This window comes from Molothrus aeneus, chromosome 2 (genome assembly GCF_037042795.1).
Source record: "Molothrus aeneus isolate 106 chromosome 2, BPBGC_Maene_1.0, whole genome shotgun sequence".
NCBI lineage: Eukaryota > Metazoa > Chordata > Aves > Passeriformes > Icteridae > Molothrus > Molothrus aeneus.
The window spans coordinates 30376713-30391623 of record NC_089647.1 but is presented as its reverse complement, the minus strand read 5'-3'; the positions used below and the strand labels follow the sequence as shown (position 1 = coordinate 30391623).

The 14911-nt window shown below is 42.3% G+C and overlaps 1 protein-coding gene across 3 annotated transcripts in view; it reads left to right on the top strand.

Annotated features, from left to right (window-relative positions):
- PAK1 (p21 (RAC1) activated kinase 1) overlaps positions 1 to 14911 on the top strand; it is a 76971-nt gene that overhangs the window by 46479 nt on the left and 15581 nt on the right. For all 3 annotated transcript variants that reach the window (XM_066572296.1, XM_066572294.1, XM_066572295.1), the window contains 8 exons: positions 2044 to 2144; positions 3601 to 3748; positions 4883 to 4920; positions 6816 to 6932; positions 7248 to 7422; positions 10368 to 10431; positions 11310 to 11358; positions 13662 to 13774. In XM_066572296.1, coding sequence (XP_066428393.1) covers positions 2044 to 2144; positions 3601 to 3748; positions 4883 to 4920; positions 6816 to 6932; positions 7248 to 7422; positions 10368 to 10431; positions 11310 to 11358; positions 13662 to 13774 — 805 coding nt within the window. The remainder of the gene's footprint in view (positions 1 to 2043; positions 2145 to 3600; positions 3749 to 4882; positions 4921 to 6815; positions 6933 to 7247; positions 7423 to 10367; positions 10432 to 11309; positions 11359 to 13661; positions 13775 to 14911) is intronic.

The window sequence follows — 14911 nt, the reverse complement described above, 5'->3', positions numbered from 1 at the left end:
GTGGGAATAAAGCCTTTGGTGGTGGTAGGTCGTCTTAAATATATGATATTATTTTGCTTTTGTATTTTTTTTTAATTAAGATTCTTCAAGTCTTTTTAGCTCATTGCAAAGATAATGCAATCACTTTAAAGGGACTTTAGTGTTTAGCCAGACTGGGAGTGCCTTTCTCTTTAGTTCTTTTTCCCTTATACCACCTGGTTACAAAGGCAATTGTATTATTAATGGTTTAATAATGTTTAGGCTTCTAGATCTGTCAGATCTGCCTGAATGTAGAAATTAAAAAAACACCTAAGACTTCTGGATAGCAACTTAATGCCCTTAAGCTTTGTTTAGGAATATGTTCAACTCTGCTGTGGCAGCTGCCCTGGACCACGTGTGGGTGTTCATTGTCTGTGCAGAGTTCTTGTGTAGTGGTGCTGGGCTTCTGGGCTGAGATGGCACTTCAGTCTTTGGCTTGGAAGAGTGGACTGATCCTGTGGGCAGACCTATGGGATATGGTGGCTCTGATGGCACTCCCTGCACCTCTTTGCCTCTCGCTTTCCATCCGGCGCTAGGGTGTGCAGCAGCCTCTCTGCTGCAGATGCTCACCATCTGCCAACCAGCAGCTGCTCCTGTCTCCTCCTCGCTCCCTTCTCAGGGATGGCTCCTCCAGCATTGCTCTTTTCCCCTTGGCAGCTCTGTCACTCCTCTGTGACTCAGCTTCCCTCATTCTCTTTGTTTTAAAGAGGGATCAAAAACAATCTGTTCCATCTTCGTGTCCCAAATGGAGCATCTGATCCTTTTCGTTCTCCAAAATTACTCTGTACAACTGTAGCTCTGTAATGATACAGAGAATAGTGCCAGAGCTGGCACTGAAGGAAATGGGATTCAGTCCTTGGGGCCAACCCTGAGCCTCCCTACATAACTAACCACAGTAGTGTCTTAAAGAATTGCTACACTGAGTGTTAGCCTTGCAGGCTTCTCAAATACCTGGGGTTTAGCCTTCATGTTGCCAGAAGTGCACTGGGGAATGTCAGCCACAAAACAAACTCTGTTTGGCTTTGGATAAAAAAGGGGAGCAGCTGGGAAATGTGAGTGGTTTGCTCACCTTCTCCTGGCTCTGCTGATTTTATAACTGCATGCAGCAGCAGAGCCAACTAGAATGTGGTTCTTCCTTAAACTAATCTCAATTTCTTGAATCCAATAAATGCTAAAAGGAAGGTGGAGTCTTTAATACATAATGAATATGGATGAACTTAATCCAATGCATAATGATAATCTTGTTTGAAGACCTCTGTTTAATATTTGCAGGGTGCATCTGCTTTGATGTATTTCCTTCCCTGTTTCTTGGTGACTTCTGCTCCTCACCTGCCAGATTCTGCTATCTTGCTCATGTCTTTAAAGCTGGTTATTAAAACTATCTTTAGTTCATTTTGTGAGCACAAAAAAAAATGAAGTGCTTTTGCTCATAGGATTTCATAGCAGAATCACACATATTTCAGTTTCTTCACAAACTTTTGCGGAAATAGGATGAAGGAAGCAATTTCCAAGCAGTATTTGTAGTTAATTTTGTCCCTGGCTTTTGAATGAGAGGCAAGTATATATATCTGAAAGCACATAACATTGTTTTGTTGGGTTTTTTTAAAGTTGCTTAAAATAACAAATGAAAATGTGTTCAAAACTGACTGGCTTCCACTTTCTGCCACTGTAGAGCTTTTGACTCTGACCTGTGTAAGTTTGAGTGAATATTTTAGGTAAATAGCTCTCATGCTGTTGAGTCTAGATATACTAGTTGATACTTTACATACTGAAAATATCAGTTTCCTTCTTTTATGTTTGTCCTGTGCTACAGGACTTTTATTTCTGTTATCCACTCACTGTGGCTGCTCTTAAGTGTGGACTGAAAATTTTTAAACTTTCTGTTTGTTTGCTTCAGATCGAAATCCTATGACTAGCAAAAATGGGAGGGGGGATGATTGTGTAGGTGAAGTAGAAGCTGTCGGGGAGATTTTAGATCTTGATGCATGTATGGATTTTTTTTATTGTTGTTTTTGTCTCTTGCAGCCAATAAGAAGAAAGAGAAAGAGCGGCCGGAGATCTCCCTCCCGTCAGACTTTGAACACACAATTCATGTGGGGTTTGATGCAGTCACAGGAGAATTCACAGTAAGTGAAGCTGCAGGAAGAGAGAACTGTGTGGTTTAGCTTATTGCTAGGAGGAGCCAGGGCCCATTAATCTTTCATATATTAATGCTGGAAGGGCCATTTCCATCATCTAGTTTGATCTCATTTGAAACACATCTGCAGAGGTTACCCACTAATTCATGCTGAGAGACTGTCAAACTTGGCACATCCCAGGAGCTCAGGTTGCCAGCAAACTTTTCCTTTCTTGGTTTTTTGGCTGCTGTGGTCAGCTAAGTGTGGTATATCTGTCTTCCCTTCCCTTCTCTTCCCCTCCCTTCCTCCTCTAGAGCTGAAATAAGTCTATAGTATAGCCTCTGTTCCCCAAGTGGGGCTCTGAGAGTTTTCCTTTGGGAGGCACACAGCTGTGTACAGCTACTTAGGACAGAACATGTATGTGCTGCCCTAAGGCTAAATGCCAGATGCTTTTATGTGTGATGGGGTTTTTTTGTTTATTGACATGCTGTAAAATACTGTAAAGACAGAGTCATATTTCATCATCATCATTGTATTTTCACTTATTTTGGTTATGATATACTATTTCCTAGCAGCAGAAGTTGTTTGTGAACAAGGTGTTTCTCCCTGTCTGTAATATGCTGCTTTTTCAGGGACTTTATTCCCCTACCCTGAGTCATGTGCTCACATGTGTTTTGCATGGCATCCTCTAGACTTGCCCAGGTTACCCCACCTGTACTAGTGGGCCATTACCTGAGGGGTGCATCCAGCCATCCTTTGAACAAGGGGGATAACTTCATTGCTCATGGATCCCAGTCTCTGCCACTTTGTCCATACAAACTGTTATCCCTGCTGGTGTGGAAGGGCACAAGTCTGGCTGTTTTTCAGGTGTGTTTATCTTTTGGCTGAAATGATGTCCCTATTATGAAATTCTGAACTTCAGATGTGGAGTTAACACCTCTGCTTTCCCAGCTCTGGTTACAGAGGGCACCATACTGCTGTTACCAAAGAACTCTAGTGCTACCAGAAGACCCAAATGGGTGTTGCATGTCCATTGTGCTGGAGGCTATACAGTGCATGTTACTTCTGTAGTCTTTCTTGGGTATACATAAGTACGTGAATACCTGTGCATAAAGGATTTTGTGGTTTGTTTTGGTTTTTTCTTGAGGCTTTTCCCAAAGTGCAGCAATTGGTTCTTCTCCTTTCTGGTTTTTGAATTTTGGTCTGCAAAGGACCTGGGAGTCACCCAGAGACCCAAGAGCAGAGTGACATTTACATGCCCAAGTGTGATTTGTAACACAGGCAGTGGCTAGGGACACACACATTCACCACTTCATTTTCTTTCCTCTCCTCTTCTGTCCTCTTTTCTCCCTACTTCCCTCACAATACTGTGTAACTCCAAAAGCTGGGGCAGAACTGTGGCAGTGGACTTATATTTTGTGCACGTTAGACCAGCTTTGTGTTACCAAGGTACCTCTTCCCACAGGGAATGCCAGAGCAGTGGGCACGCCTGCTGCAGACTTCCAACATCACCAAGTCAGAGCAGAAGAAGAACCCCCAGGCAGTGCTGGATGTGTTGGAGTTTTACAACTCCAAGAAGATCTCCAACAGCCAGAAGTACATGAGCTTCACAGGTACATGGTGATGGTCTCATGCGGCTGCTTTTTCCAGCTCTCTCTGGTCAGCGCATGTGGGGCTTCTTTTGTTAATGGACAAGTAGGTCTCTCTTTTCAAGGAAAATCTGAATGAGATTCTCTGGCTGCTCAAGCACCCTTCTTCCTTTAAAATGCTCTTCTGTTAATCTGGATGCCCAGCATAGCTGCAAAAGAGGAGGTCAGTCAACTGGCTGAGCCTCCCAAACACATCCTTTTTCTGATGCTCACAGCCACAGCCAGCATCTGGAAGGCAGATCCCAGACTGCTGGGACTGGGTTCCCCCTGATGAAAGTCCCTGGAGAAAACAGGCAGCTAAATTTTGTACCAGTTTCAGTTTGCAGGGTGGGTGTGGGTGTTGCTTTTTGTGTACTTGGGGTGAGAGTCTCTCTGCTCCCATGTGCCATGGTTAAGGAATGGGCCTCAGCTGCCTGGGTGCTTGAAAATTGCTGGCTGGGTTACTCTAAAAGTTGAAGCTGCCAAGGTTTTGTGCCTCTCTCTATGGGTTATCTGCCCTCTGAAGGACATCTCCAACCACCACTCCTTTTCCTTTCAACTGCAACTCCTTTCCTTTCTAAATATTAACCCCTACTTTGGTTCTTTTGGGGGGATAGAACCATGTCAGCAGATCTGGTACTAATTAGGAAGGCTCCAAGCAGGGATAAAAGCACAAATGTTCCCCATATGTGCCTGGATAGTCAAATGAGAAGCCCATCAGTTGACTTGTGGGGTCCTCTCTGCTATTCCAGGAAGTTTAGGTGGCTGAGACTGAACATTTTGCAGTCAGGAGTCAGCTGCCGTGCCTCTGCTGGGGACTTAGTCATTGATAATATTTTGTGTACGTGGATGGAGGACAATATTCATTCAGGTTTTGCTCTGGGCAATTCCACCCTCCTGCTGCAGGGATTTGTGACCCCTGCATTTGTCTGCATACATTTACCCTCTGTTCCTATATCTTCCAGGGTTCAGCTGGTTCTGGGAAGCTGGAGTTAGGGAGCTAAGTTTGGGAGCAGCCTTTTTTCCTCCCTTTTCTAAAGAGAGCTTGTTCCTTGCTCCTCTCCCCACTTTTGCTGCATATATAACTCATTTATAATGGCATAATTATCTGTCTTTCAGATAAATCTGCTGAGGATTACAATTCATCTAATACGTTGGTAAGCTTCACGTTCTGTCTTGAGTTTGGGGATTAAAAAACTTGCAAAAACTAGTTAATTACTTGTAAACTTGTAGTTTGCTTCATGTTTTAAAATCTGAACTATGTATATTTGTATAGCGAGTACATGTTTATAAAAACAAGCGTGCTCCTTTCACTTTTTTTTTTTCAACTGGTGGGGAATAAAGCAGATGGAATAGGATTTATAGTGAATTAGTGAATGGAAATTAGTGAATTAATTAGTAGGTCTGTTTTCATAGAAGTTGGTCTTTTTCTACACCTAGAATTTGATAACCATTCTGCTGTCAGGTTTTATTTCTCTGTAAACTGTTTTATACCAAAGTTTATTTACTAACCTGTGAGGTCTGCTTTACTAAAGCTAATGTTGATTAACCAGACTAATCTCTAGCAGAACAGGAAATAAAAGGTTCTCTTCCTCTCTACTTGACCTTTACTCAGTTCTTGCCAGGGCAGACACCACTCCTATTTGCTTTGTTAGGAGACATGATAAATTTTTGTTTGTGCCTGTGAGATAGAAGAAACAAAACTTTCAGTTTAAGATGGTTCATAAAACCCCACAATTCCCTCAGCTCTTGTTTTCTCATGGCCATGTCATTACCTAGAATTGGCTTGTTTTTCTCCCTTCCAAAGGCAGCTTATTCAGATCTGATCATTTAGGACTCTGGAAAAAGAAAAGGAAAATGTTTCTGCCATTGTTCATTATTGCACATCATTGTATGTCAGTCCTCAGAAGTTTCAATATCTGAGGATTCAATATCTGGATTTTTAAGTAAACACTGACAAAAGCAATAGTTACCAGTCTACTGAGATACCCAATGCCCTCCCTCAGGCCAGTCTTTAATTTTGGGGATATTCAGGAAATTCCCAGTACATAGTTTTTCCTTGTTGTTTTTGACAAGCTTGGTTTTTGTGTTATGTCAAGTGCATTTTGACAATTATTTGTCAGGATGATGATGACTTCAAGTATTTTAGGCTCAGTGAAATCCTGTGTTGCTTTCCCCCTCTTTCTGAGGATTTTAATACTTTTCCCCCCACCACTCTTAGGGAGGTGATGATGCACAAACAGAACTGGTCTAGTGGGTTGAGGACCTTACCAAGTTTATTCTGAAATGTTTGTAGTGTAAAGGATGCAATGAACTTCTAATCCAGTGTCACATGGATAAATTTAAAAGTGACTTTCATTCCTAGTCACAGTATTGCAGAAAATTCCAGATAATTTTTTAACCACTTGAAAAACTGTTTTTAAACAAAATAATTGTTCTTATTTTTCCATAAATTTTTATGGGAAGTAATTTAAAAAGTGATTTGGAAAGATTTTGCCAGATTCTGCTTCCAAAATCTCACATTAATTAATTAGTTCTCAATCACCATACCAGAAGTGATGCTAACCTGACCTCCTAACCTTTGGAGAAACAATCATTAAGAGTTTGATGTGAATTCTAGCATTTAAAGTGCGAAATCTTCATACTGAATGGTCAGAGTTTGAAGCAAGCAAAAAGCCCTAAGAGACAGTATAAATAGGGACAGATATTTCCAAACTTGGGTGTCCCAAAATTTGGTGGTCAGCTGTGTGGGTGTTGGGAAAGCAGTGAGAGAGCCCAGGTCTCCTCAGGTCCTTGGGAAGAGGATTGCTGTCACTTAGGCAGATGAGGAGCTCTGTCTGAACAGTTGTGTCAGGCAGTGTCGGACTGCACATCCATTTCCCATGAAGACCCAGGAACCTTGGGTTTTGAATTTTTCAGACCCTATAACTCACCAGCCCATTCTGATTATTGCTTCAGTGCAATCTCTGTTAGGAGCTTAATCCAATGTTTTGATTTTGTTTATAATGTGTGATTGGGTTTTGATTTTTGCTATTTGTGCAACTCCATGCAGAATGTGAAGGCTGTCTCTGAGACCCCTGCAGTGCCCTCAGTGTCTGAAGATGAGGATGATGAAGACGATGCAGCTCCACCCCCTGTGATAGCTCCACGACCTGAACACACCAAATCTGTGAGCAGAAATTCTTTGTTCAGCCTGCACTGCTGCAATCACAGTCAGGCCTTGGCTGTGGCTCTTTGTCCCTCTGCATGGCTTGATGCTGAGCCCTTCTTGGGAGCAGGAGGGAGGCAGTGAGAGCCATTCCTTCTGGCAGAGTACCTCAGTGTTGTCACCTGCTTAGTTGGGGGGGGTGCATGAGTCCTTGAGTAGTGATGCTAGTTGCTAACAAAGCAGCTATAGAAATGCATCCCTGACAACAACAGTAACAAGATGAATAGAAGTGTTTAAATCTTCACCTGACTTGTGTGTTTTTCCCAACAAAATTAGATATACACCCGCTCTGTGATAGACCCTCTTCCTCCGCCTACCAGAGATGTGGCCACCTCTCCTATTTCTTCTCCCTCGGAAAACAGCACAACAGCACCTGACATGCTGGTCAGGAACACGGAGAAGCAGAAGAAAAAGCCAAAAATGTCAGATGAAGAGATACTGGAAAAATTAAGTATGTCCTTGTTCTCTAAAAAAGTTAAATTCCAGGTCCTGCTGTGTTGGTTTCTCAGAATGTCAATAAGCTGAAACGTTTCCCTGTTTTGCAACCCCTTACTGAAGACATGGGCCCACAGTCACAACACAAAACTGGGGGAAGATGTAAGGGGTGAGCTTGAATTTAGGCTGAGCCCCTGTGATACTGGCTGAAGTCTCCAGGGAGCTGCAGATCCTCAGGCTCTGCAAAACAAGCCCTGAATAAATAACATCTATTTAACTATGAAGTCTGAGATCATTCCACATCTTATTCTGCAGCTCTGAAGCTTGAATGATTATATTGCGATGTTAGACATAAGGTGTCTAAAAGATGGAGAGAAAATTAATGCATCCCCAAGTTTGCCTTCTTCAGTATCATGGTGTAAAGTGGCTTGGTTATTTTTAAGTGTTTTAACATTTTGTGGGTAGCCAAATTGGTGGGTTTTTTCTGAGAAAAATTCATCAAGTCTCTCAGATGTGTCCTCCTGTCTTTAACAGTTCCTACCTTCAGTGCAAGTGCTCCCTTGCTGCCTGGTGGTTTTGGGTTATGCTGTGGTATATCCAACAGCTGAACCAGCTCTTTGATGCAATTGATTGCTATCCTCAGCCTGGGCTAGGTTTTGTTAGAGTAGAGCATTTCTAATTCTTTGAACTACTAATCCTGTATTAATTACATCCATGCCTTGCTTGTCAGTTGACTTAAATTGTGTTAGCACCTCTATGATAAAGCTGGCCTCTTTGGTTTAAGGATATATTTGTCAGTATTTTAGGAGTAAGAGTCTAGTAGTTAGATGAAGACTTAATCTGTGGATACAACTTAAAAAAAATTTAAAATATTAAAATGGTATCTGAGTAACTAATTTCTCTAAATAAAGCCTAAATTAACTTGATGGTTTATTAATTGCAACGGCTTGCTGTTGGAAAACTCACACCCATTGTTTCAAAACACCAGCTTCACTAACTCAATTAGCAGGATTTTTGTATCATTAAGGATTCAAGACATTTTTGTGACAAGGCAAAGCGAGCAGCAACTGTGGCAGGAAAGAAAAGTGCTATTCTAATAAAAATACACCCACTTCAGTCATGCAGAGAAGTGCAAGTGCTACTTTTGGGAGTGTTGGGAAGCAGATGTACCTTCTGACACCTTGCTTGCTCCAGGTGTCAGCTTCTATATGTGGGCTAGTCAGAAAAATTTTATGAAGTTTTAATCTTTAGTCTTAATCTAAGTAAAAATGTCTTTCCACTGAGGGCAATGGAGCTGTAGTTGTGCAGACAAGCAGTCTTTGGACATTTTAGTTGAACTAAAATGATTAAAACTGTAAAGCAAAAATATATTTACACATACAAAATATGTGCTAAATGCATGCAAAGGTTAAAAGGAGGCTGCTCAATCCCTACCTCTCAGCAGAAACACAGCATTGGTGCGAACATTAATGAATCCTCACCTGACTCTTTGGAAGGTAGGAAATGCAGCATTAAACTGGGCAAAACTGGCAACTGCCACTTGTCACTACTGCATTTTGTCCAGTCCTTGCCTTGGGGAAGCATTTGCAGTCTGAGCTTGTAGCCTGTGTTAGGCTTTGAGGGAAAATTTCTGAATATTTGTCCAGAAATACCAGTCCTCAGGGCAGACAGCATTGCTTCTGTAATTGTAGAGTGGATTTTGTGAAGCCAGATATCTCTTCCTGCCCTCCTCTCCAAACACGGGTGACATTCCCTACTTCTACCTGTGTCTGTCCTAAACCCTGTGGGCTTGGCTGCTCTCCAGTGGATCTGAAAATAGCCTGCTCCTGCTCTGCTTGCTACTGGATTTCTTGGCTTAATGGCCACGAGCAGTTTCTTTGGCAGTATTGATCTGTTCAGGCTCAGCCCTGGACCCTGTGACAGCAGCACCGTATGTCGGCAGCTTCGGGGACTTGCAAACACCAGCTCGGGTGCTGCTCTGCATCCCTTGATCCTTTCAGCCACCCTGGTGCTGTTGGAGAGGAGACTGGCTCCCAGCTGAGCTCTAGAAATTGCTGGCTCTGGTTCCTTCCCCCTAAAAAGGGTGTCATTCCTGCCTGCCATAGGGGAGTTACCAGTATCAGTTAAAGTTTGCAGCCATTTGGAGCCCCGTGCTGCGGAACACCAGGCAAAGTACTTGTCCCTTTGAGGAAGGCAGTGAGAGACTTCTGGTTTTGGGAGAATGGGCTGAGGTGGTCTCAGGTTGCTCTCCAATAGCAGAGGGATGCTGGTAACTGCTGCTAAAACCTGTGCTGCCTGTCAGGCTCCTGGAAGAGCAGCTCAGCATTGCCCAGGACAGGCAGGGGAGGTTTGGCTCTCTCTGGAGGGTCTCTCTACCTTCTCTCCTGAGTCATGCAGCCCAGTCACTGGGTCAGTAAATGGTTGTGGTTGTGCTGGTACAAAAAGATCATAAATGCTTTTTTTGCTTCTACAAATTGTCATGCTGTAGGGAAATCTTTGACTAGTTTTATAACAGACTGTTGCCTCCAAGATGATTGAGAGCCCAGCCTCCAAATTCAGAGACATTGCAGTGCAGGGACATCTTAGATCATCCAGGGTGTTAAAGCTGGGAGTGTAAGTAGCAGGTTTCCAACAAATTACTGTTTTTCCATGTGTCAGGCCTGTCTATCCCCATCCTGCACCTAGTAATGACTGCCAGTGAAGGTTAAATGTTCTTAATGTGTGTGTCCCATCATTTCTGGAGGGAAGTTCCTGATACAGGGGAATGCTATGCTGCAGCTGGGATGTGTGTAAATAACTGAGGGCTTCCTTGGTGTCCATGTGCCTCTGGATTTCTGATGAGTGGCTCATGAGATAGAGCCTACTGTGGTCAATGGAGCTGTTCTTACAGTTAGCTCTTGTAGCTGTATGAAAGAAAGCCTTGAAGAAAATCCTCTTTTTTTTTTTTTTTGTTTTTTATAGGAAGTATTGTGAGTGTGGGCGATCCAAAAAAGAAGTACACGAATTTTGAGAAGATTGGACAGGGGTCAGTATATGCTTCTTCTCTGGCCTAAACCTTTCACTTTCTTATGCTAAGAAGAATTACTGAAACCAGGCTAAGTTAGCTTGCTGGAAAGGCTGTTTGGGATACTTTAGAAAGTTTCTTTTGTTTGGTTGCTTATTTATTTTCTTCTTTTTGTTTTTGTTTCTGGCTGTTTTGCTGGGTTCCACATCCCCCCAAATCTTCTCCTGTTCCCAGCAAAGTCACAGGGACTGGGTTTTTGTGGAATTGTGTTGTAATATAAGAAATTATGCCATTAGATAATCAGGTTGTTAAATACAGCTACAAGCAGGGAAAGAGCTGCAAGACCATCTTCAGTGTACAGATTTGCTTCTGAATCAGCTCTCCTCAAGGCATGTGCTGTGCTCCTCTAAGCAAGGTAGGGGGAACGTAGAGGTTGTAGGAGAGACTGTACTGAGGCAAAACACAGATCTGCAGTCAGATCCCTGTGCTGAGGCTCAAACTCCTGTTTTCCACACTACAATGCCCCATTTGTTTACTTCAGCTGATCCTGTTGCTCTGTTATCATGTTGGGCATTCTGCAAGCCAGGGTAGTGTGGTCATGCCACTTGAAATGGAAAAAACTCACTCCTACAGTTTGCTGCTTTAGCAGCAAGGGTTTGGATGACCATAGTGTTCCTTCTTAGGAACTTTTCTTCCCATAAATCCTCTGGCTTCTGCCTCAACAACAGTCTTGTCTCAGAAATATTTCAGATTATGTTTACCACTGGAATTATTGCATGTAAAGGAATGGGATTGAGAGCACTTCAGAGAGACAAGTGGGAAGGGGCATGTGTTAAGCTCTCACTTTTACTTTGAGACACTAACAAATAATTTCTTTTTCTTTTCTCTGTTTTGTTTAGAGCCTCAGGTACAGTTTACACAGCAATAGATGTAGCTACAGGACAGGAGGTAAGTGCTGCCAGAGTACCACAGCAGTGGATTTTGGATTGCGTGCCAAAAGTTCAAGTTGATGCTACAAAATAAAGACTGTCTTTCAGGGATTCATGACATCTTATTTTTAATGAGGTCTTTATTTACTTACTAATGAGACATGGTTGAGTGGTCTGAGCAGAGAACTGGAAAAAATGACTTCACAAGTTTTGATTACTGAATCATGTTGTATTTATAAAGATTCTTTCTGTGATTGCAAAGGCTAGAAGCAAATGTTTGGACTGGGCAGTTCCTCAGTGAAAGTTTCTCTCTTCTTCCCCAGGATTGCTGCCTGTCTCCATACAAGCTCTTGTATTTGCCCTCTGCTCTTTACTTCCTACACTTACAGGACTTAACTTGCATAGAACAGACTTAACTTGCAGACACCCTTTGCCCACTTACTTTCTGTCCTTGAATTGTGAGACAAGGAATGCCTGTCTTTTCTTTTTTTCCCTCACAAATGTTAAAAAGTGCCATACTTACTGCCTGCATCATAAACTAGTAGTGATGGATATGCAGCAACTGTGGAAACCTTTATTTCTAGATGGAGGATTTTTTAAAAGATGAAAGTTTGTATTATTCCAGATATATTTATGGAAGTCTGCAACAATGTGTGTCTACTTTGCATTTGTACAATGTAACAGTTATTCACCAGCAAACTTCATAATTGTACTTTTTGCTGAAATTCCTTCCCTTCCTTTTTCAGTTCCTGAAGAATTAATACACTTTAATTGCAGCCTTTAAGGAAGGGTTCTTATATTTATTTTGAAGCAATGAGAAATTTTATAAGAGGAAGTTCTTTGATAATTTTCTGCTTTCTTTCTGGACCCCTTGGGTGACTCCATTGTGAAAATTTGAACTCTTGTATTACAACAGACTTTTAAATCATTCCCATTACACTAGTGTGTTCAGGCCCTGAATTTTTAAATCTGTATTTGGGATCACTGTAACTTTGTAATGCTGTTGCTTGTTCCTTTCTGTGAAGTGCACTGAACTCAGGAGCTCAGTGCCGGGAAACACTGGGAATTTCTTTATCTGCATAAAATGCCTTCCCTTTCTTCTTCATCTTTCATTCTTCCCTCTGGTCTTGTACAAAGAGCAGCCTGGGGTTTTTGGTTTTGTCTTCTTAAAGTACAGCCCTCATGAGTACTGTGGAAAAGCAGCAAGTCTGTCTCCTCTTGCCTTCTCATCTGTTGGGATTTTTCTATATTCTTCCCTGCTATACTATCAAAATGCTAATTGTATCCATCTATATTGGCACTCTGTGACTTGTTTTTTTTTAATCCTTGCTTTTGTGAGTTACTGTAGTTGCTGGCTCCAGTTCAATCACCCAGGCCTCTTTCTCTGCATGTAGCAGTTTTGTAATGCAGTTTTGTAGTTTCACTTCATTCCCTTTGCCTAAATATTGTACCAAAGGCTGTTGAGTTGTAACCTCTATGAATTATCTCTGCCTCCAGCTGTGCTGAGCAGGTTTACTATTTGAAAGAGCCTCTGAAGGCCAGGGGCTCTCACAAAGTACTGGTAGTGTGGAAACTTGAATACAAGAGTTACAAACATGTTGTAACTCTTCCTTCCTGCTCTTTGCATACATACATGCAGAGCAGGCATCCTAAAACAGGAAGAAAGTTACTAAACCAAAGGGTTGCAGCTGATAAATCCATCCCTCTTGCCCTTCAGGCATGACTGGACATAAAGCTGACTCAAATTCATTTATTTTCAGCCTTTTATCTTAACGTTGGTGCTTCTCTCCCCCGGGTCTGGTTGTGACAAAAGAAATAGAGTTATTACCTTGAAGTACCAAACCTGGTTGTGTTATTTACCCACCCTACTTTAGATTTCTAGAAGCCGAAATTTGCATGGTAACAGGGAAAAAACACCAAAACAATTTCAGAAACATCCAGGTAGAAATAAAATACATAATAATCCTTTCAGAAAGAAAAAGTTTACCACTCCATACCAGAGCAAGGGGATCTCTTCTTTGTTACCAAGGAACTGTAGATGGGAGGTGGCTATCCAGCTGTGACACTAAAGTCCAGTATGAAAATGGCAATTCCCCTTGTTCTTTTTTTCATTAAGTATCATCCAGCACAAGTGGAAATGGACTGGCTGCAGGACCCTGCAGAGTTATGGAATGGTAATTCAGTAGCTGATGATGAAACAGTGACCTCATGATCCAAAGGTGTTTTTCCTCCCTCATGTGGATGTGGGACTAAATTGATTGGTACTGGCAAGTTTCTGGGGACCCCTGCAATAATGCTTTACTTGATCTCTTTTCACTGCAGGTTGCAATCAAACAGATGAATTTGCAGCAGCAGCCCAAAAAAGAACTGATTATTAATGAGATCCTTGTGATGAGGGAAAACAAAAACTCCAACATTGTCAACTACTTGGACAGGTATGTCAGTATTTGTAGGGCTCACAAAGGGACACTGGAAAACACTTTCTTGTCAGTGTCTTAAGGGTTCCTGGCTCAGCTTAATGCAGGTGTAGGACAACCTTGCACTGCTTAAAGCATTGTGGCAGTGTGGGTGGCCTGGCAGTCTCTCCAGAATGAGAAGAAACAGGTATCTGAACCAGTGTTAATGGGATGTCTAGGCTCTCTTGAGAGATGCTGGCAACTAAGGTCCTGTCAGGACTTCATTTTTCATCTCTCTCCTTTGCCAAATTTGACACAACAAACTTGCTGCTTATTTCCTTCCTGTTACTAAAAGAGAAGTAGAAACAGTTTGAAATGTATTATTTCTATTTGCTTTCTTCTTCTTCTCTACTGAGCAATGCTGGTGTTCTGCTGCCAGAGGAGCAGACTGCTTGCAGGGTTAGATGTAGTGCTGTCCCTGTGACTGTCCACTGAGGTTTGTGCACAGTAGCATGATAGCAGTGAGGGTGAATGGCTTGTGACACATAACATGAGGGCTGGGGAGACCTCAACACAGCTTTGCAGTACTTAGGGGACTTTTAAGAAGAGGGAGAGTGACTTTTAAGGCAGACAGTGATAGAACAAGAGGGAATAGTTTTCATACAAAAGAAGGTAGATTTAGGTTAGGTATAATGAAGAAATTCTTCCCTGTGAGGATGGTGAGGCATTGGCACAGGCTGCCCAGAGAAGATGTAGCTGCCCTGGCAGTGTTCAAGGCCAGGTTAGATAGGGCTCTGAGCAGCCTGGTGTAATGGAAGATGTCCCTGCCCATGGTTCCAAGTTTGGAACTAGGTGGCCTTTAAGGTCCCTTTGAACCCAAAGCATTCCATCATTCCATGATGCTGGAAGCCCAGCAGGCAAAAGCATTTAATGGTGGCTTGAATTCACCATCAACATCACAGTGCTGCCTTGTGTCAAGCCTGTATCACTCACTTGTTCAAATTCTAGCTAGCTCCAATTGAGCTGCAGCAAGATTTTCAGTGCTGCACTCCACATGTGAATGTAGCAGTTCTGATGAACCACAGGTTTGCCTTATTGTAAGGGTAAAGACTGCTTGGGTAAGGTGGGCTGCAGACTTTAATCTCAGCAGCTTGTGTTTTTTGGAAGATAGAAAAA